Source organism: Cyprinus carpio, chromosome B9 (genome assembly GCF_018340385.1).
Source record: "Cyprinus carpio isolate SPL01 chromosome B9, ASM1834038v1, whole genome shotgun sequence".
NCBI lineage: Eukaryota > Metazoa > Chordata > Actinopteri > Cypriniformes > Cyprinidae > Cyprinus > Cyprinus carpio.
Genome location: NC_056605.1, coordinates 5,122,487 through 5,145,485, shown reverse-complemented (window position 1 = coordinate 5,145,485; position 22,999 = coordinate 5,122,487). Strand labels below are relative to the sequence as shown.

Genomic DNA, 22,999 nt, shown 5'->3' with positions numbered 1-22,999 from the left:
AAAGGTCATTGTTGAGCACATTGTGAGGAGAGATGAATTTAGCACACATTCACACTTTCCCATCAAGCTTCGTTCATTCTCAGGCAAGCTCCCCAGACCCAATAGTGAGACAGACTATGACACATGGCGTTCACATGTTGAGCTTCTCAGGAAAGACCCCACCCTGTCTAATCTTCAGAAATCACGGAAAATCTTTGAAAGTTTGCTCTCCCCTGCAGCAGATATTGTCAAAAGACTAAGCCCTGAAGCTACTCCTGAAACCTACCTTCAACTGCTGGACGCAGCCTTTGGAACCGTTGAGGACGGTGAGGAGCTTTTCGCCCAGTTTATGAATACTCTTCAGGACCCTGGTGAAAAGGCCTCTACTTACCTCTGCCGCCTTCAAGCTGCCCTGAACCTTGCTGTTAAGAGAGGAGGAGCTGCTGCTGGAGAAGCAGATAGACACATTCTCAAACAGTTTTGTCGCGGGTGTTGGGACAACCCTTTGCTCTCTGACCTCAACCTCGAAGAAAAGAAAAGTCACCCACTAGCATTTTCAGAGCTCCTGTTATAAATCCGCACTGAGGAGGATAGGCAGGCAGCTAAAGCCACACGTATGAAGAAGCACCTTGGCTCACACCGGCAGCGGGCTATGGCAAGTTCTCAGAGTGCATGCATCTGCAGTCAACAAGCAGCATTCCAGCCTGAGTCCGACCCATTGACAGAGCTTAAACAGCAGGTGGCGTCTCTGCAGAGCCAGCTCACCACACTGATGTCTAAGAAAGCCAAGAAGGTCCCAAAGACCAAGGGGAACCCTGAGCATCAATCAGGTGGGCCAACATCTAAACTTGACCCCAGAGCACCAAGCTGGAAACCTACCAACTCAAAGACAAGCACCCAGCCGAGACCTCGGTATTGTTTCAACTGCGGTGAGGACGGTCACATTTCCTCAGCTTGCAGTAACAATCCAAACCCCACTCTCGTCAATGAAAAAAGAGATCAATTGAAAGAAAAGCGGCGCCTCTGGGAGGCTAGAGAACCCTCACCAGACAATAGGGATTTTTAGATGGAGTCTCAGTTGCAGGGCAAACTGAAGCTGGAGCAGTTCACCAACGCCCTGCTAAGGATAAAAGTGATACTAAACCCAAGTTAAGTGCTGCCTTGAACCAATCTAATCTTAGAAAAACACCCCTTCATAGTTCAGCACCAACTTATAGGCACGAAAAGCACAGGCCAAGTTACCATCCAAGGCAAACAGTTCAGCTGTCTCCTTGACACAGGTTCACAAGTAACCACAGTCACCAAGTCTTTCTATGACGAATACCTACATGAGCAACAGATCAAACCACTCTATAACCTTCTGGAAATTGAAGGGGCCAATGGTCAATCTGTGCCCTACCTTGGATATGTTGAAGTCACAATCACCTTCCCAAAACAGTTCCTTGGAGCTGAATATGAAGTCCCAACATTGGCCTTGGTTGTTCCAGACAGCGGCACTTCAGGGTACCAGATACTTGTTGGTACAAACACACTCGATGTAGCATATGGTATGTGCAGAGAGAAAAGTCCAGCAAGCTACCATCCTGTCCCAAACGGCTACAGAATGGTGCTGAAAGTACTTCAGCTGAGACAGGAACAAAAGCCATGACAGTAACATCGGACTGGTGAGGATGCAAGGCAGAGACAGAAAACTCATTCCAGCTGGAGGAACAGTTGTTCTGGAGGGAATGGCATCAGTTAAAGACTTCCATACTGAGAGGTCTGCTATCATGGAGTACCCTTCATCCTCTTCTCTGCCTGGAGGGCTGCTAGTAAAGCCCTGTCTCATTTATCTACCAGGCAGACTACCAGTTGTGGTCTCAAATGAGTCGGAACACGACATTATTATCCCAGCTAAGAGCGTGATTGCTGAGCTCAGTGCAATGCAGGTCATTCTGTCTCACAAACAGAGCGTGACCAATCCATCTGAACCAGAACCCTCCAAGGCAACTAACCTAACCTTTTGACTTTGGTGAGTCGCCGGTCCCTCCAGAATGGAAAGACAGAATTACTCAAAAATTGAATAGCATGCCTGAGGTCTTCGCTCAGAACGACACTGACTTTGGAAGGACAGACAAAGTCAAGCATCACATCAAACTGTCCGATGAAACACCATTCAAACTCAGAGCTCGGCCGATACACCCACACGACGTAGAAGCTGTTCGTCAACATCTTCAAGAGCTTCTCGATGCTGGGGTGATTCGTGAAAGTGAGTCTCCATTCTCCTCTCCAATCGTTGTAGTCAGGAAGAAGAATGGCCAGGTACGCCTTTGTATTGACTACAGGAAACTGAACTTGCAGACGGTGAAAGATGCCTATGCACTTCCGAGGATGGATGACACCTTCACAGCACTCTCCGGTTCCAAGTGGTTCAGCGTCCTCGATCTAAAGTCTGGCTACTATCAGATCGAAGTCGACGAGGTTGACAAGCCAAAGACTGCCTTCGTATGCCCACTTGGTTTCTGGGAGTTTAATCGCATGCCTCAGGGAGTGACAAATGCCCCAAGTACCTTCCAGAGACTGATGGAAAAGTGCATGGGAGACATGAACTTGAAGGAAGTTGTCGTTTTCCTGGATGACTTGATAGTCTTCTCGAAAACTTTAGAAGATCATGAAGCCAGACTCACCAAGGTTCTCAACCACCTGAAGGAGTATGGGCTCAAGTTGTCCCCGGAAAAATGTAGATTCTTCCAGTCCTCAGTCCGGTACTTGGGGCATGTGGTCTCAGAGCAGGGAGTAGAGACCGACCCGGAAAAGATTGATTAGCATTAAAGACCTGGCCAGTCCCTCAGCATCTAAAAGAGCTGAAAGCCTTCCTTGGATTCTGTGGGTATTATAGAAAGTTCATTAAAGGTTATTCAAGTATAATGAAACCGCTGAACAACTTAACATCTGGCTACCCACCTCCAAGGAAGCACCCAAAGTCCAAGGAAAGGAGTGGCCAATACTACCACCCCCAAGGAACCATTTCTGAACCGTTGGACTCCCGCCTGCCAACAGGCATTCGAGATGATCATCGACAAGTTGACAACGTCCCCAGTTCTGGCCTTCGCAAATCCTGCACTCCCTTACATCCTTCACACGGATGCTAGTTCCACCGGCCTCGGAGCGGCCTTATATCAGGAGCAGGAGGGACAGCTGCGTGTCATCGCCTATGCAAGCAGAGGGTTATCACGTAGTGAGTCCCGTTATCCAGCTCACAAGCTTGAGTTTTTAGCGCTGAAATGGTCTGTAACGGAGAAGTTTCAGTGACTACCTCTATGGCAATCAGTTCACAGTAGTCACTGACAGCAATCCCCTTACCTACATACTTACCTCAGCCAAACTCGATGCAACCAGCTACAGGTGGTTAGCTGCTCTCTCTACCTTCTCCTTTAAACTCCAGTACCGGCCAGGAAAGCAGAATGGAGATGCTGACGCACTATCGCGACGTCCCCATGGCCACCTGCATGACGACCCCTCATCTCAAAAAGAGTGAGACAGGATCTGCCAGTTCACACAACACCATCTATCAGATTCAGATAACATTGAGGCTGTGGATCAGGGGGTGGTCCGAGCCATCTATGAGAGACAACTTATTTATTGTGCCAATGATGGAATGGGAAGAGATGGAAGCATCTCCCTTGTCGAGAGCCTTGCCATCTCTGGGGATGCTGTACCTGACAGTTTTGAGCAGGAAGATGAGTTTGGAGGGCTTCCCATCGTCCCACACCTTTCAGAGGCAGATCTCAGAAACAAACAGAGAGCTGACCAGTGCATTAAACATGTCATCTCCCAGATTGAGCGTGACGAGAAACCACCGCCCGCTGTGAGAGCCTTGCTTCCAGACCTACCTCTGTTGTTGAGAGAGTTGACCAGGCTTGAACTGCGGAACGGCATCCTCTATAGAACACGCCAAGAAGAAGGCCAAACACAGTACCAGCTAGTCTTACCTGAAGAACTCCGTGAGACGGTCTTAATGAGCCTGCATGACAACATGGGTCATATGGGAAAAGACCGCACGCTGGACTTGGTCAGAGCCAGATTCTACTGGCCGAGGATGGCCTCTGACATTGAGAGGAAAGTCAAGACGTGTAACAGGTGTGTGCTCAGGAAAACCTTACCTGAGAGGGCAGCACCGTTAGTGAACATCATGACAACAAGACCGCTTGAACTGGTCTGCATGGACTTCTTGTCTATAGAACCGGACAGAAGTAACACAAAGGACATTCTTGTGATCACAGATCACTTCACAAAATACGCAGTGGCTATCCCAACACCAAACCAAAAGGCTCTAACGGTTACAAAGTGCTTATGGGACAATTTCATCATCCATTATGGTATTCCAGAGAAACTGCACAGCAAACAAGTTCCTGATTTTGAGTCGCGGCTAATAAAACAACTGTGAAGTTGCAGGCATACAGAAAATTCGAACAACTCCGTACCACCCAAGGGGCAACCCGGTGGAACGTTTTAACCGCACTCTGTTAGACATGCTTGGCACTCTGGAAAACCAGGATAAGTCACACTGGAAGGACTATGTGAAGCCTTTGGTCCATGCGTACAATGGTACCAGAAGTGAAGTGACTGGGTTCACCCCTTATGAGTTAATTTTCGGACGCCAGCCACGCCTGCCAGTCGACCTTGCATTTGGCTTACCTGTCAAAAAAGAGCAACAGAAGTCACACTCCCAGTATGTAAAGCACCTCAAATCCCACCTCGAGGAGAGCTACAAAATAGCTACAAGGAGTGCTGCCAAGGTAGCTGAAAAGAACAAAACAAGTTTTGACAAGCGTGTGACTCCTTCTGCTCTTGACATTGGAGACAGAGTACTTGTCAGGAACGTACGCATTCGTGGAAAGCACAAGCTTGCTGATAAATGGGAGTCCACCGTCCATGTGGTAGTGAGGAAAGCTGGAGACCTCCCCGTCTATACAGTAAAACCAGAGACCCGGAGAAGGGCCCTGGCGCACGCTGCATAGAGACCTATTACTCCCATGTGGGTTCCTCCATGTAACACCAGAAGAACAACCCAAACCACTCGAGCGCCGCAAGACAGACACGCCAGAACATTCGCAGTGACCCAAGAGAAGTTGATCAGTCCTCGGATGAGGATGATATCGTTCCTGTTACCTGGTCACAAAAAGAACAAATCCCAGAAGTAACCAGATATATTGTCTCGCGAGATGTTCCAAGACACCATGGTCCAAGCCATTCTAAAGAAAATCTGACGACAAACCTCAACAAGGAGACCGATGATGTTCCAGCTAATGAGAGTAGCCTACCTGATGTTGCTCCAGTCAACAAAGTAACACCGAACCTGAACTTACCTGGAAATGAACCTGTGGAAATAGAAGACCTACCTGGAAGTGAATCTGTGAAAAGAGAGATAAACTTATCTGACAGTGGCAACCTTGTGAAAGGGTCGGATGAGGACTGTCCTGAACAACTTCCAGTCCCCTCCAACATGCCAGAATGTGATGAGACAAATGTTCTTGAAAATGAAGGAGAAGAGGAGATTGAGACGGAAGAACAAGCAGATACTGATGACCTAGTCAGGAGATCCGTGAGGAATCGTCAGCCACCTAGGCGGCTGGACTACACTGAACTGGGAACCCCCTTAGTCACAGTGGTGAAGTCATTCTTTCAAGGGCTGACCACTGTGTGGAACGACATCATAAGTGAGAGTGATGCGTCAGCTCATCCCCCTGTTCTGTCCCCTCCGGTGATAACAGTTTGAATATTGCCATGCACAGGGACGTGCATAAGTTAGGAGGGGAGAGTGTAACCCGCACAAGGTTACTGGAGTGCAACTCTTTATTCTGCCTGTGGGTGGCGCGTAAACCCCAGCAGATTTACTATTAAATAAAAAACACGCCTTTCTTCCGGTGAAGACGCTGCTAGAAAGCAACAAGGACTGGTTGAAAGCTGTGTGAGAGAGAGTTAAGCCGCATGACAGCGAGCTTCTCAAGATACCTCCGATTGGTTTAAGAAAGGGATAGACCATCTGAATCTGACCCTGGTGGTCAGTGGCGAGCCAACCGCAGAAGTGATCGGACCAAGAGCCTGGCGTGGCCAGCCGTGGCATCTTTGGAACCATCATCATCCTGTGCCTTCATTTAAAATACAGATAAGAACACACGTAAACCTCCCCGGGTAGTGAAAAGAACATACATACTCCAAGAAACACACACACACACACCAAGAACTTTTATGGACTCTTTTTTTTTATTTGAGGTTGTTTATTTTGGGTTTATTGTGCACTGTGCACTCAGGAAGCCGGCTTAGGTAGGCAGGGAATGTAAATAACTACCATTCATTTTGTTTAATACATTTCTCAAATTTACCTGTTTTGTGTTGTCTGTTCTCTGCTGACCTTTCACTATTTCAGGCTCCGTAGTCGTACCTAGAGTCTCTGATATTAGCCCAGCTTTAATTCTTTACTACTTAAATTAGTTATCAGTTACATTAACCTGAGACACGGGTTACAATTGACTGTAAATTACACAGACCTTCACATTTGACCTTGTTAGATGATTAACAATATTCTATTCACCTTTGAGTAATCATAATGTGTTGCCTCATCAGTTTATTACATCATGCATTCTCTTTGTACATACAAATAACAAGCCTCCTATTTAATACATTTTGCTTCCTGTTTCATATATGGTTATGACATCTTAATATATTATCTACTATCTAACCCTAACTTAACATGGAAACTGTCTATATATTTGTCACAGCTATAGACTTTTGGAAACACTTTACAGTATAGTTAAGTTCATTAACAGCCTACGGACTGGGTAACCTGAAGAGTTAACAACAACACGTTAATTATAAATATAATATTGTGAATTCTTAATCCCATTTGTTCATAATACAAGTAATGTTAATATACAAAATGTTTTTTAAAATATTCATATTAACATAATCAAGATTAATAATTGCAGCTCTGTTCACTGTTATATTAACTAATGCATTAACTAAGGAATACTACCTCATTGCGACACACATGGAGCATATATTTTATACAAAAAATCAATCAAAGGAATTGTGTCACAAACACAGTTATTATTAAGGTAAACAAAAACAGGAATTAATTCTGTTGACCATTAGTTAAAATCCAACAAATAATTCTGGCGTTTTTCCATAGGCACTCTAATTGTTGAACTGGAATGTCAACATTTTTTAAGTTATTATTTATGTAGACCTGAATTAAAAAAAAAAAAAAAAAAAAAAAAAAAAATTCAGTTTTGTATGATTTTTGTCCACTTTTGTAACTGAAGATTCAATTCAATTCAATTCAAGTTTATTTGTATAGCGCTTTTTACGATACAAATCATTGCAAAGCAACTTTACAGAAAATTAAGTTTCTACAATATTTAGTAGTAGCTTATCAGTGATGACTGTCAGTTCATGTGCATATGGCAGAAATGTTCATAAAAATCAACAAAAAAAGTAAACAAACAGACGATTAACACTATTAACAGCAATTATGCAATCAAACTTATAGCAAAATGTGGTAGTTCTGTATGTTGTCTCTGGGTTAGCATCATCTGAGGTCATCTAAAGGGTTGGCATCATCTCTTCTCAGGTGTTCTGGATCCAGACTGGAGCTTGTGTAAATCCCATGGCAAAACAGAGAAACAAATAGAGACATAATTAGCGTAGCTGCTGTTCCAGCCAAGTAAAATTAATTAGTTTAACCCAAGCTAAAGAATAATAATGCGCATTTGATCAGCTATAACTGCAGTCCAAAATTATGAGATGCATTATTTGAATGCTTGGCCAAAGAGGTGTGTTTTTAATCTAGATTTAAACAGGAAGTGTGTTTGAACCCCGAACATAATCAGGAAGGCTATTCCAGAGTTTGGGAGCCAAATGCGAAAAAGCTCTACCTCCTTTAGTGGACTTTGCTATCCTAGGTACTATCAAAAGTCCAGCGTTTTGTGACCTTAGGGAGCGTGATGGGTTGTAGCGTGGTAGAAGACTAGTTAGGTACGCAGGAGCTAAGCCATTAAGGGCCTTATAAGTAAGTAATAATATTTTGTAACTGATACGGAACTTAATAGGTAGCCAGTGCAGAGACTGTAAAATTGGGGTAATATGATCATATTTTCTTTACCTGGTAAGGACTCGCTGCATTTTGGACTACCTGTAGCTTGTTTATTGAGGATGCAGGACAACCACCTAGCAGTGCATTAAAATAGTTCAGTCTAGAGGTCATGAACGCATGAACTAGCTTTTCTGCATCAGAAACAGGTAACATGTTTCGTAGCTTGGCAATGTTTCTAAGATGGAAGAATGCCGTTTTTGTAACATGGGAAATATGATTTTCAAAAGACAAGTTGCTGTCTAATATAACGCCCAGATTTTTGACTGTGGAGGAAGTAACAGTACATCCGTCTAATTGCAAATTGTAATCTACGAGATTCTGTGTAATGTTTTCTGGTCCAATAAGTAATATCTCTGTCTTATCTGAATTTAATAGGAGGAAAATTATTGGTCATCCAATCTTTTACATTTTTAACACACTCTGTAAGCTTAGATAATTTTGAAGTTTCACCTGGTCTTGTTGAGATATATAGTTGAGTATCATCAGCATAACAGTGGAAACTAATCCCGTATTTTCTAATGATATTACCAAGGGGCAACATGTATACTGAAAATAGCAGCATATTTTACTGGTGATAAATGAGATGACTCCCCATTTAGATAAACAAAGTGGTAGCGATCAGACAGGTAGGATCTAAACCATCGTAAAGCCTGCCCTTGGATACCTGTATAGTTTTGTAATCTATCTATAAGTATGTTGTGATCTATGGTGTCGAACGCAGCACTAAGATCAAGTAAAACTAGCAATGAGATGCAGCCTTGGTCTGATGCAAGAAGCAAGTCATTTGTAATTTTAACAAGTGCAGTTTCTGTGCTATGATGGGGCCTGAAACCCAACTGAAATTCTTCATAGAGATCATTTTTTTGCAGGTAGGAGCACAATTGAGCAGACACAAATTTTTCTAAAATTTTAGACTTAAATGGAAGATTTTGAAATGGGTCTGTAATTTGCCAGTTCACTAGGATCTAGTTGTGGTTTCTTAATAAGAGGCTTAATAACCGCCAGCTTGAATGGTTTTGGGACGTGACCTAAAGATAACGACGAGTTAATAATATTGAGAAGCGTTTTTTTCTGCTACAGGTAACAACTCTTTCAGTAATTTAGTGGGTACAGGATCTAATAAACATGTTGTTGGTTTAGATGCAGTGATAAGTTTATTTAACTGTGAGGGAATATTTAGATCGGGTGGCTTCTGGTTATTTGTTAATCTAGCCACTGTGCTAAATAAAAAACCTTGGATTGTTTTGGTTGTTTTCTATGAGTTTGTGGATATCCTCGGCCCTGGCAGTTTTTAGAGCCTCTCTATAGCTGGACATACTGTTTTTCCACGCAATTCTAAAAACTTTTTTTTCTCCATTTGCGCTCAAGACTACGAGTTTTTTCTTGAAGAGAGTGGGTATTACTGTTATACCATGGCACAGTATGTTTTTCTCTAACCTTTTTCAATTTGATGGGGGCAACAGCTTCTAATGTATTAGAGAAGATAGTGCCCATGTTGCCAGTCAAGATGTGAAGCAATACAATTATTCATTCTATTTTTGCTAATTATTAAATGAAAATGTTATGTTGAAGTCATTATTTGTTCATGTAGAGATGAATGTAAAAAAAAAAGTGTATGTGTTTCTAACAAAATCAAAGTTGAACACGCTGAGCATGCATAATATTTTTATGGGGTCAGTTAAAGGGGTCATGAATTGAAAAAACAAAATTCCCTTGATTTTTTTATATATATGAGTTCATTGTACTTTAAAAAATATCCTCAAAGCTTTGTTGTTAGTCTAAAAACAGCTTATATTGAAGCCAGTCTGTCAAAACGAAAGCTTGTGGATTGTTCGACTCTATGATGTAATAGTGTGGATAAGTCCTGCCTCCGCAGAAGAAGATCAACACCTGCTTCTACAGCGCTGTCTGTTTAGCCCCGCCCATTTATTCTCACACATAGTAGGTTAATGACAAGAGCGTTAACAATAACTTTATTTTCAATGAAGTTCCAGAACGTGTCAGTAAGAACTTGGCCCATTGTTCATTTCATTTTACCACGGATTCATTTACAAACAAGGCACAATTAAACTGAGAATTTTCAGAAAGATTGAAACTAAAATTCGGTGATGTGCCGGCTTTATTGAATCCAACAGTAATGTCACAACACACAAGTGTGAGTAAGTGTGAATTTTTATGACGTGATCACTATGCTTTGTCTGTTATTACAGATTGTGTGATGTGTACTATTCATGCATCCATCTGTGAAGCCTGTATGCTGTCAAACATACACAACTATTAGCCAATTACAGCAGTGGGCGTTTACTTCTGTGTCTACAATCCGCCACCATGCCTATTCAAACAGAGTCAATTCGTCCTTAATATGCAAAATGCTAAAAACCACTGCTCAGAGAAACCATATTCGATTTATACATAATCTGTAAGAGCACAGACCACAGAAATACATTGTTTTTAAATAAAGTTTTTGGAATAAGCAACTAGAAGCTGTTAATACTTGTGCTAACACTTGTGGTTGGTTACTGACTACATTTATACATTTACAATTATATACTGTACATTTAAAAACTCATATAATATAGCACATACTGCAGAAATATCAAATTAACTATTACTGCATATTTGAAACTTGAAAGGTTGGCCACATTTTTAATGCAGCAGACTTCTTCTGAATATTCTGAAAAGAAAACCATTATAAAGAGAGAACTTAATGTGGCTTAATATAATAAAGACAGTGGCATGGTAAGGCCAAAATATGGTTGCACCTTATTCAGAACAAGCACTATATAGGCAAGCTAATGAGCGCAGAATCTAAAACGCAATGTCACTTTTCTCCCTCACAGGAAATGTTGAACTTAAGAAAAAATGATGAGGATGTTGAAGATCTCGAGGAAGATGTTTATTGCAGCATAGCAGTGACAAAGTACATGTAGTACCTTGGGTTCAGCAGAGTCAGAAGGAACCACCAACATCCAAAGCTCAAACAATTTATACACTTAGAGTTTACTACCCTTCATGTAAATGGAGTTGATCCTGTCCTTACAGCTGTAGTCTGTATGTTAATTAAGTTCTGACACCCCTTTGTTTCTCAGTGTTTATTAATTGGTCACCATTTGCTCAGGATGTGATCATCCCAAATGGTCTACAAATGGTCTACAAATCATGCCAACATAACTGTTGGCATAATCAAACATATTGTGGAGTGGAAGCTGGGTCGGAGCAGACTATAGTTTCTTACACTGTTTATTACATAAAACATCTCAAATATTCTGTTTGTTTACATTGGGAACTGGAAATTACCATATTTACAATCATCACACAATCATCACATCACAGGTCATGTAAACATTGCTGATGAACATCTGTGTGTCTGTCCATGCTGATGTGTTTGAGAGGTATCATTAACTGTAGCAGGACATTATAGAAGGGGCGGGCGAGTTTTAGGTTTAGGGAAAACCACTTTCTTGGTGATGGTGAACTCTGGCTGTGGCATCTGCTTCCTCAAACCGCTTTTGTCCGTCTTTTTGCTCACATCGCTATTCACCTGCGTCAGAATGGAGAGTAGATCGATACCCCTACATGCACATAAGACAGAGACACACGATCAGAGATGCAACCAACCTCTAGGGTCAATTCAGGACACAATTACAGATGCAGACAGTGGGGAAACCCCATTCACCCAGTCCCTCCTTTGTGTGATTCATTAAAAGAACCAGCTCATAAGAGTCATTCATTCTAAAATATATGACAGAAATTATAAGAGCAGAATGCTAGTGAGCCAAATTCAGCCAATGATTAAAGAAAGACATAAAAATGTGTTCATAAATGTGGCTGATAATACTTTTAGTTAATCTGTCCAACTGGAAGTTCTAGTTGAGTGGACTGCAGTAATCCACACAGTGTCCTCTGCACTTTTTGGCAAATTTAGTAGAGCATTTCATCATCCATGCATAGAGAAACATGCAAATACAGTACAAAGAGATTCATTTGTGTAAATATAAGAAAATAGTTCAGAAACAGTTCTCTGTTGAGTAAGACAGCGCCCTTTCCCCAAACACAGTACAGTGTACCAAATTGTTCAGCTGAAAAAACGCCTTTCTGAAAAAACTTTTACAGGGCTGGATTATGACACAGCGGTGCCCTGGGCACCTTTAGATCCATTTTAGGTCGTAAGGAGCTGTTCAAACAGAATGCGTTTGTCCATTTCATTGTGCTACTTTCACATTGTATCTATGTAAACATGCGCAAACAATATATACAATATATATATATATTTATATATATATATATATATATATATATATATATATATATATATATATATATATATATATATATGCCTGTTACATGTGCATCTCGCATCTTTTGCAGCATCTTACACATAAGCGCCATGTTTTTAAGATGCCGCGTCAAGTTAAAAGAATTTCAACTTTTACAAACAGCGCCACTCATCAATGTCAGTTATCAGTAATCTGTAGACATTTCACTTTCTATTTTTTTTTTCATGTCTGTGAGGCAAGCATGAAGTTTCAGATTGGTTTTTAAAAAAAATTTTTAATGCGCTCAAGCTCACAGAGACCGAGACAGCAGAAAGTGCAGCCTGTTTGCTTTCATTATTTTACAAAAGCACAACGTTTTGTTGTTATTATGAGTGCACACAGATTAAAGTAGATTCAAAAGATGTATTACTCTTATCTTTAGGACCAAAAAGGACTGTTCAGCTTCCACGCGCCACAAAAACACTCAAATAACGTAAATTTTTCTAGGTTAATGTTAGAACGAGCGGCCATGTAAGGATGCTACTACTTACATGTTTCAGATGATAAGCCACATTCGAGGTCGTTGAATGAAACAAACATTTGCATGTCCTGACTGATGTACTGTAATTACAGTACCACACAGACCAGCTATTAATAATCTGTCCATCACAGACTATGCAACTTCGCCACTTCCTGTGAATTTTTTTCCTGCAACTAAGTGTCTAAAAAATTTTGATCGACTAAGCCTCTTCTCATCTTCTAATGGTTAGTCGACTATAAAGGGCAGTAAAAATGCAACAGCCCCTCAAAGTCTCATTTTCACCCCCCAGTGAGGAAAACCTGATAGAAAGACTTGCTCACCTTGGCACCAGCAGTTTCAAGTTGTGGCAGAGGGACTGTATAAACCAGGTTCCACGGTCTTTTTCCCTGTATGAGACGTAGTGTGGTACAGTGGACATGGCTAATAGGTAGTCTGCCATCTTAGGTATGGAGTCTCTGGGTACAGCTGAATCGCTGACTGGCATGACTTCATCATCTGGGAAAATTTGAGGAAATGCTGCTGGCTGATCGTCGGTACCCCTACAGGCCTGAATGAAGAACAGTTTGGGTTTTTCGAAGAGAGTGGGACATTGACTTGGACTCAGGGTCTCTATCAGCTCCCTATAGGTGACAATCTGTCCATCAACCCCGACAATGCCTTTTATTTTTCCGTGGCTCAGCACACAGCACACCACGCAATCCGCTGACGTGTGGTCACGAGCAGCCAGGTCCCTCAGCACCTGCATAATCTGATGGCGATCACAGTTCCGTTCGGTCAGGACCTCAAAGCCCAACCACTGGAACACAACCTCCAGACTTTCTGTGTGGACAAAAATGGACACAAGTATTATGTAACAGCAACGGCTTTGTGCACGTGACCATAAGCATGACTCTAACTGGTTGGGCAGATTTCTCTGCCGTGCAAAAGTGTGCATTAGTGCATTTTTTTCCTCACTGAGGTGGTTTTGGATGTGTTTTTTTCCATTAAATTTCCCAATTAGGGGTTTACAAAAAGTCTTTGTTTTATACACTAACTTTTGTCAATGTCTGTTCCGTCTCTGTTCCGTAGTCCACAGTCTTTGAAGTCACAGTTGTTGATGATCAGACAGACTCCTCTCTTCTCCCCCTTCATCTCATACTGCTGGATCTACCACACAAAAGACACAAGTGTCTAAGCAGTGGTGCCAGCAAGAATCCAGTACATATAGTAAACATACAAGAATACAGTTAGCTACACAGATCATGACCAAATAGACCCTCAATAGGGTTTCCAGTATCTGTGAGCACATATACACTGGTCTTTGTCAATCCATTCAGCACCAGTTGTGGTTTCAACCCACACATCTTTATTTCCTGTCTGATGATGGTCTCCTGTAGCAGCAACTCCTTCCTCTGCAGCAGCAGTAGCCCATGTCTTCTGTGTCTAATATGCTGTTGGTCCTCTTTGCGCTGCCAAAACAGCACTGACCGCTGAGTTATGGACTGAAGGTGTCCTGTGGTATTTTGCAAAGTCATTTAGATCTCAATTCCTGGCCATTTCTCCTGCTCCAACTGGTTGCTCATTTACCACTGACTGACTGACATTTGAGCTTGTTAGATGATTAACAATATTCTATTCACCTTTGAGTAATCATAATGTGTTGCCTCATCAGTGTATTACATCATGCATTATCTTTGTACATATATATGATAAGCTCCCTATTTAATACATTTTGCTTCCTGTTTCATATATGGTTATGACATCTTAATATATTGTCTACTATCTAACCCTAACTTAACATGGAAACTGTCTATATATTTTTCACAGTTATAGACTTTTGGAAACACTTTACAGTATAGTTAAGTTCATTAACATCAGCCTACGGACTGGGTAACCTGAAGAGTTAACAACAACACGTTAATTTATAAATATAACATTGTGCATTCTTAATCCCATTTGTTCATAATACAAGTAATGTTAATATACAAAATGTTTAAAATATTCATATTAACATAATCAAGATTAATAATTGCAGCTCTGTTCACTGTTATATTAACTAATGCATTAACTAACGAATACTACCTCATTGCGGCACACATGGAGCATATATTTATACAAAAAATCTATCAAAGGAATTGTGTCACAAACACAGTTATTATTAAGGTAAACAAAAACAAGAATTAATTCTTTTGACCATTAGTTAAAATCCAACAAATAATTCTGGCGTTTTTCCATAGGCACTCTAATTGTTGAACAGGAATATAAAAATGTTTTAAGTTATTATTTATGTAGACCTGAATTAAAAAAAAAAAAAAAAAATTCAGTTTTGTATGATTTTTGTCCACTTTTGTAACTGAAGATGTGAAACAATACAGTTATTCATTCTATTTTTGCTAATTTTTAAAAAAAATGTTATGTTGAAGTCATTATTTGTTCTTGTAGAGATGAATGTAAAAAAAAAAAAAAAAAAGTGTATGTTTTTCCAACCAAATCAAAGTTGATCACGTTGAGCATGTATAATATTTTTATGGGGTCGGTTAAAGGGGTCATGAATTGAAAAAACAAAATTCCCTTGATTTTTTTATATATATGAGTTCATTGTACTTCAAAATATCCTCAAAGCTTTGTCGTTAGTGTAAAAACAGCTTATATTGAAACCAGTCTGTCAAAACGACAGCTTGTGGATTGTTCGACTCTATGATGTAATAGTGTGGATAAGTCCCGCCTCCGCAGAAGAAGATCAACACCTGCTTCTACAGCGCTGTCTGTTTAGCCCCGCCCATTTATTCTCACACATAGTAGGTTAATGACAAGAGCGTTAACAATAACTTTATTTTCAGTGAAGTTCCAGAACGTGTCAGTAAGAACTTGGTCCATTGTTCATTTCACTTTACCGCGGATTCATTTACAAACAAGGCACAATTAAACTGAGAATTTTCAGAAAGATTGAAACTAAAATTTGGTGATGTGCCAGATTTATTATTTCCGACAGTAATGTCACAACACACAAGTGTGAGTAAGTGTGAATTTTTATGACGTGATCACTATTGCTTTGTCTGTTATTACAGATTGTGTGATGTGTACTATTCATGCATCCATCTTTGAAGCCTGTATGCTGTCAAACATACACAACTATTAGCCAATTACAGCAGTGGGCGTTTACTTCTGTGTCTACAATCCGCCACCATGCCTATTCAAACAGAGTCAATTCGTGCTTAATATGCAAAATGCTAAAAACCACTGCTCAGAGAAACCATATTCGATTTATACATAATCTGTAAGAGCACAGACGAAATACACTGTTTTTAAATAATGTTTTTGGAATAAGCAACTAGAAGCTGTTAATACTTGTGCTAACACTTGTGGTTGGTTACTGAATACATTTATACGTTTACAATTATATACTGTACATTTAAAAACTCATATAATATAGCACATACTGCAGGAATATCAAATTAACTATTACTGCATATTTGAAACTTGAAAGGTTGGCCACATTTTTAATGCAGCAGACTTCTTCTAAATATTCTGAAAAGAAAACCATTATAAAGAGAGAACTTAATGTGGCTTAATATAATAAAGACAGTGGCACCGTAAGGCCAAAATATGTTTGCACCTTATTTAAAACAAGCACTATAGGCAAGCTAATGAGCGCAGAATCTAAAACACAATGTCACTTTTCTCCCTCACAGGAAATGGCGAACTTACCACAATTTTTAAAGTCTACTCAATGTTGAGGTAGGAAGTGTGTACATCTATCATGAAAACAATCCTCAAGTGAACACAGAAATTGTACAACATTTGAACTTATTCTGAAACAGCAGGCAGAAATTTTAAAGGTGCATTGGTTCAATAGAAGTAATTCATATCCATTGCCCAAGTAACCAATATTTCTGCATATTTCTGCAAGAGATGAGTCAAAAAAAAAAAAAAACCCAAAAGAACATTATGCCACAAATGCTGTTGATTAAGCTAAACACATATTGAACACAGCATAAAGATCTAATGTATAAAAGGCTTACCCCTGCGCTTTCAGTCCCAGACATGTTTAAGCTCTCATTTTCAATCACTGAGTGCTGGCTCTGATCTACGACAGAGATGAGAGCTTTTTTAGTTTAAGTTGTAAACAGACAGCAAGCATGATGTTGTATTGGAGATTTCCTGCAGTACCTCCACTAACCGCAGCAGCACCTTCAGTCAGATTTAGTCTGTTCACCTGCTCCTCCATGAAGTCAACTGTCAAAAAGAGCAACGGCAAACAAACACATTTTTTTTCAGATGTTATCTGCATGATGTTAAAGGAGTAATTTCCAGATTGTTTCACTAGCCAATATGCCAGTGGTTCGAGTCTTTATACTGACACCTGTACCTGTCTATTCCAGCTGTACAACATGACAAGCTACAGTACAGAACTGACTTCTGATCTTATGAACTGGTCATCGTTTTACATGGAGATTCTTATAAAATGACTTCCTGCAAAGCATGCAAAATAAACTCACCCGATGTACGTGACGTCAGCAATGAGGGCTGTATAAAAGAGAGAAAGATTATCACAGGGTTTCCACAAAAATATTAGTCAGCACAACATTGATAATTATAATAAATGTTTCTTAAGAAGCAAATCAGCATATCAGAATGATTTCTGAAGGATCATGTGACACTGAAGACAGGAGTAATGATGCTGAAAATACAGCTTTGATCACAGAAATAAATTACATTTTACAAGAAATTCCTAAAGAATTACAGTTTTTAAAATTGTAATAATATTTCACAATATTATTGTTTTACTGTACTTTTGATCAAATAAATATGTAGATAAATAGGTAAAAAAAAAATCTAAAAATCTCCCTCTCCAGCTCTTAAAACTCATTCATGCATTAACATGGAAATGAGCATATAAAATATTTTTTCTTCTTGTGTTCCACAGTAGAAATATGACGTGGTGAAGAGTAAAACACCCACAAAAATATGTACATTAATGCAAATTAGGCAAAAGAAGTTATACCTGAGCTGGTGAGTACAACGCAGGAGTAATATCCCCAATCTCCTGAGCAATAACCATACCACCTGCTGCAATCAGACAGAAAAAAAAAAAAATGCAAATATCTGTAGAAATACAAATTAATGTTTATTTCTATGGTTTAACACTTAGTAGCTTATGAATATATACCAGAGGCAAATTAACATCACATCATGAAATAATAAAACAGCCACTCACTCTCACAGCTCTCCGTTTTGTATTGAATGATTCTTTTTTCTAAACAGGGATTGATATCTGCTATCATTTTCTGCAGAACGTCCAAATTATTTTCATCCAAAAAGCCCTCCTTCTCCATCTCCAAAAACAACTGCAACAGCGTCTGAAAGACATGATTGTTTCTAGGTAAGTTAGTTTAGTCAATCCTCACACTGGTCACATGCAGAGATGTGGTGTCGGAGCACTGAAGCCGTGTGTCCGCGTCTCTCACCGTGTCCTTCTCCAGTTTTTTGCGCGGCAGTGTTTTTAACAGGAGGAATTTGATGTTTTTCAGGTCCTGCTCACAGATGGACTCTGACAGTTCATACAACAACTGTCTGAAATACATAAAAACAATACTGATGATTATTACAAAGCAACTAAAGACTTTTTGAGCTAAAAGACACAAATGCTACAAACAACAAAAAAGAAGTGTCTATTTACACTAAGAGCAAATAGCCCGTCCTGTGTTGGCAGAGGCTATTTACACTAACTCCGCCCACCAACATGTGGGGGTAGACAACACTGCAAAAGACAATTGTCAAACATCAGCTCCATTGGAGTAGACGGTAAATCATGTACTGTAGTCTTTTAACAAGACCCGAGTTTGAACCCGCCTTTTGCCGAACTTTTTTCCCTCCCTTTTCAAATCTCATATAACATTGAAAAGGCATTTATTTTCAATAAAAAAGGAAATAATTGTAAAAGTTGAAAATAAAGTATCAGGTAGGGTTAGGGTAGATGTAGGGTTTTATTGTCCTAATAAGGTGCCATCTTTTTAATAATTTGAATTAAATTTATAATTTACACTCAGTATGTTATTACTGCGTACTGTTTTATAATGTACTACAATACTGAGGTACAGATAATCCCCACTATTTGTAATAAGTAGTATAAATAGCAGAATAATCCTGCTATTTTAACAGTGTAAATAGAATCCATTGCTACTTGCACTTAATGTAAATATAATCTATCGCTAAAAAAATATGCTGTTTACACTCAGTGCAAATGGCCACTGCCAAAAAAACATTTCTTGGTCGTAGATATTTTCTTAGTCAGCTTTCTGGTCTCTGACCTGATTAAACACGTCTCTATTACTAGCAGCTGCATCCTCACCTGTATGGGGAGATTAGTTGACTATATGTCGTGCCGTTGGTTGGCATAACATCGTCTGAGGTCAGACTGCGGATCAAGCTGTTCCGCTTCAGGATCCTGAGCAGCTCTAAAAGCAGAGACGGATCCTCCCATGACAGCAGGTCCCTGTTCTCCAGAAGACTGAACAGCTGTCCGGCTGAGGTCACGGCGCTGAGGTCTTTCAGACTCAGCAGATCAGAGCAGAGGAACACCAGGTCCTGCACCTCATCGACAGTGAGAGACTGCTGCACTTTTAACAGCACCCGCTGAAACCCCAAATCTGTCTGCATCTATAACACATGCATAACACTGCTGCAATCAAATTCAGATCTATTTTACATGCTATTTACTCAATTTAAATTTACCACAGGCAACCAAGTAGTGAATACAGATAAAGATGATCTGTGATGTGCAATCCAGTGTTTGACCCACAATGACATATCACAAGAGATGCACTGAAAACAAACTTTTTTTAGTTTTATTTTTGCACTGAAATGTAGAGAATATAAGTGAATTATATATATATATATATATATATATATATATATATATAGAGAGAGAGAGAGAGAGAGAGAGAGAGAGAGAGAGAGAGAGAGAGAGAGATTTTTTTTTTAAAATGTATATTTTAATACACTATATAATGCTGCATTTAGTTTTGGTTGATTACAGATTACTGACCCTTTATATTAAAAAGTTTGGGCAACTCTGATCTAGGTTATTCAATCTCAAATGGTCCAACCAATTTTTTTTTTTTTTTATTATTGTATTTTATATTATTACCTAGCATTGCAAAGCCACTAGTCCTTTTTATTTTACTTGGTTATTTTTTTTGTTATGCCCCACAGTTTCTATGTACACACTGTATATAAACATTTTGCACATTCTTTTTGCTTAGACTTGGAACATAAGTCTAAATTTAGCTAATGACCAATATTGCTCAGGGTTCCACTTTTAAGGTCAGAGGTCACCGAGGTAAGTATAGTGTACACTCAGAACATTTCAGGTTTGAGATTTCTCCTACCTGCAAGGTACATCATAGCGTGATTACATAAACAGACTGATGAATAAAATTAAATGTCCAAAAGAAGGAGTTTGCAGAAAAGAATCAGACTTCCCTGTTGCCTGAGGCTCTGGATTACATACAATGTTATAAATGGTCAATTTCTTTCTCAGATCAAATGTTCCACTTCCTAAGACATCAATGTGTTGTCAGGAGCAATGCATGGGTATTAATTTTGTAATCCTTGATATGCTTTTTCAAAACTGGAAGCTGTTAACTTACATTTTATGAATCACCAAGGACCACGGTTTCAGTTAAAAATCTTTATTGTTCTACTTAAGAAAAAACAAATCATGGGTGACTAATGAGACTGGGCCTCACCCACATTGACGTCATGCACAAAAGTTTTATTAGGGCTGGGGTTTCAATATGGCAAGTAGAGACTGATTTGAGCAGTTTAATTGTTTTAAATACTTTTTCCTTTATTATGCCTAATCTCCATTCAAATTTCTAGATTTCTGACATGCACAAAGCATAATAATATTAATGACTTTCATTGTATGTTTCATTGTAATTTTTTTGTTTGTTTTTGTTTGCTTTTATACAGTACAATACTGCCAAACTAATCAAATTACAGCATAAATGCAATAATATTATAACTGACTGGGAAACATAACAGCAAAACAAAATCAAATGCAGTGTTGTCTGACCCCAGAAAGACAATCCAACACCATTGCAGTCTACACAATACACCTGAAAACAAAACACAAACTCAGCAGATACAACCTTGCCACAAAAACCGGCAGACATAAGAAAATGTGGCTTCCTGATTATGTAAACACAAGAACTGCAACAGTCAGTGTCTATTTCCGCCACATTTTACTTTGTCTCACTCTATTTTTTTAATTGTAGTAACTTCAATACATAAACTTCTTCCTTATGTATTGGTATATATATATATATATATAAATATATCTCTCTTCTGTTTGCTATGAATGGGACTTAACAATGGCAAAAGCTGTTTTGAATCATTTTTATGATTTTCTGAGCTCAAAAAGTCTTGTGTGGGGGCCTTGGAATATTTCCTTGTGTGGGCAAAAAAGTTGAGAACCACTTTATCTTCAGGAAATACACTGTTTTTGAAACTTGTTTTTTAAAACTTTCCCCAACAAGACTACAAGACTAAAAGAGAACCTTTACAGAACTATACAGGGGCACGTGTGTGTGTGTGTGTGTGTGTGTGTGTGTGTGTGTGTGTGTGTGTGTGTGTGTGTGTGCTAATAAAGCCTTAAAGCCTTAAAGCTTAAACTGAGAGAAATTGTGAGGTAAGTGTGTTATTCCCATCTCATACAAGTTTGGTCATGCTTCAGCTTTACTTGAAAGCTGAATCTTGTTACTGGAAAAGCTGCATTGTTCGAATACGACTGAACTACTGACCGTCATGCTAGAATCTAGGTTAGTGTCGCAGTTTTGTTACTGTTCAACAATGTTTTGGTATTAATCACTCTCTTAGTGACTCATATTGTGTCAGACATATAGTATAGCCTGAACTTTTTGCATGCATTGCCATCTAAGTTTTAAGCTAAAGATACAGTAAATAAAGTTTTAAACATATGTCAAGCATTGTATTTCACATTAAATCTAGCTCAAAATTGATCAGCCAGGACACTTAAGTAATCAGACACGTTTTAACATTTTTAGGTTGAGATGGGAATGAAAGGAGATAAAGTTGAGAGAATTTAATGACTCATAACACAGAAACAGACCAACCGTGCCTACTGGCACAACGACTGTACCATAAGAAGAACCACTGAGGAAATCAATTTAATCAATCTTTTTGGTCAAGGCATCACTGCGATGAAAAAAAGAGAAAAAAAAAAAAAAAGAAAAGTCCAACCGATTTCTTAGGCTGCATGATCCAAATCCGCTTCTAGTGGAACAGAACCGTGATGTGCACAAACGGATTCACAACCGTATTCCACATCTGTGTGAACGCATTTAATCTAGTTCGTGGCACCTGCTGCCAATTTATGAATCTGCAGCACCCACAAACAGGCTACTATTCAAAGAAGCTTCAATGAAACGTCACTCTTAATTTACTTAGATTTAAATAATAAATTAAAAAGACAGTAATAACAATGAATTGTAAATTCATTCTTTACTTTTTGATCTGCTTTGATCATTGAAAACTAAAACAATAAAAAGCTTATCCTTTGAGGTTAGACGTGGTCTAGAAAACACTATTTTTCTGTAGGCTATGCACACAGTTGAGGATTCATGGCAGGGAAGTGATCAACAAGTCAAGGTCCATTCAATCATTGTCTTACCTCTGTGCGTGAAGCCGTCACACATCTGTCCAGTTCTTCTCAGTGTGAAGATGTCTGGGCTTGTCTCGAATATTTAGCCTGTTTTCTACATATCGAAAGTAGTCGGACACGCCTTTTCTAGCTACTACTTCCTTAATAACGGGTGAAGTTAGTTTCGTTTTCGAAGGCCACTGGGGTTCGAGGAAGTCTTTAAGACCAAGCGGAGTCCTCTGCCCGCTTCACAGCGATTGCGATAACTCGCGTTTTGATTCAACAAATCAGTTCTGGCGAATGCAAACAAGGTGATTATTTTTCAATATCCAGCCACGCAAGAAAACACGTATTTTAAAACACGTGATCAAAGGTATCCTTCTCTACAGTAGGTATTGTTGTTAAAAAGATAAAACCATTTACATTTAAGCAGAGGTGGAAAG

At 39.4% G+C, this 22,999-nt stretch overlaps 1 protein-coding gene across 1 annotated transcript; it reads right to left on the bottom strand.

Annotated features, from left to right (window-relative positions):
- Window positions 1-10,996: 10,996 nt before the first annotated feature.
- Window positions 10,997-22,740, bottom strand: LOC109097220 (caspase-8-like). Its single transcript, XM_042730704.1, has 11 exons — window positions 22,587-22,740; window positions 19,242-19,549; window positions 18,358-18,463; window positions 18,108-18,249; window positions 17,895-17,959; window positions 17,389-17,416; window positions 17,060-17,125; window positions 16,912-16,976; window positions 13,945-14,056; window positions 13,231-13,729; window positions 10,997-11,685 (listed from the first exon to the last, which is right to left on the bottom strand). The coding sequence occupies exons 2-11, from the start codon at window positions 19,547-19,549 to the stop codon at window positions 11,529-11,531; spliced, it is 1,548 nt and encodes a 515-aa protein (XP_042586638.1). The 5' UTR covers window positions 22,587-22,740; the 3' UTR covers window positions 10,997-11,528.
- Window positions 22,741-22,999: the final 259 nt, after the last annotated feature.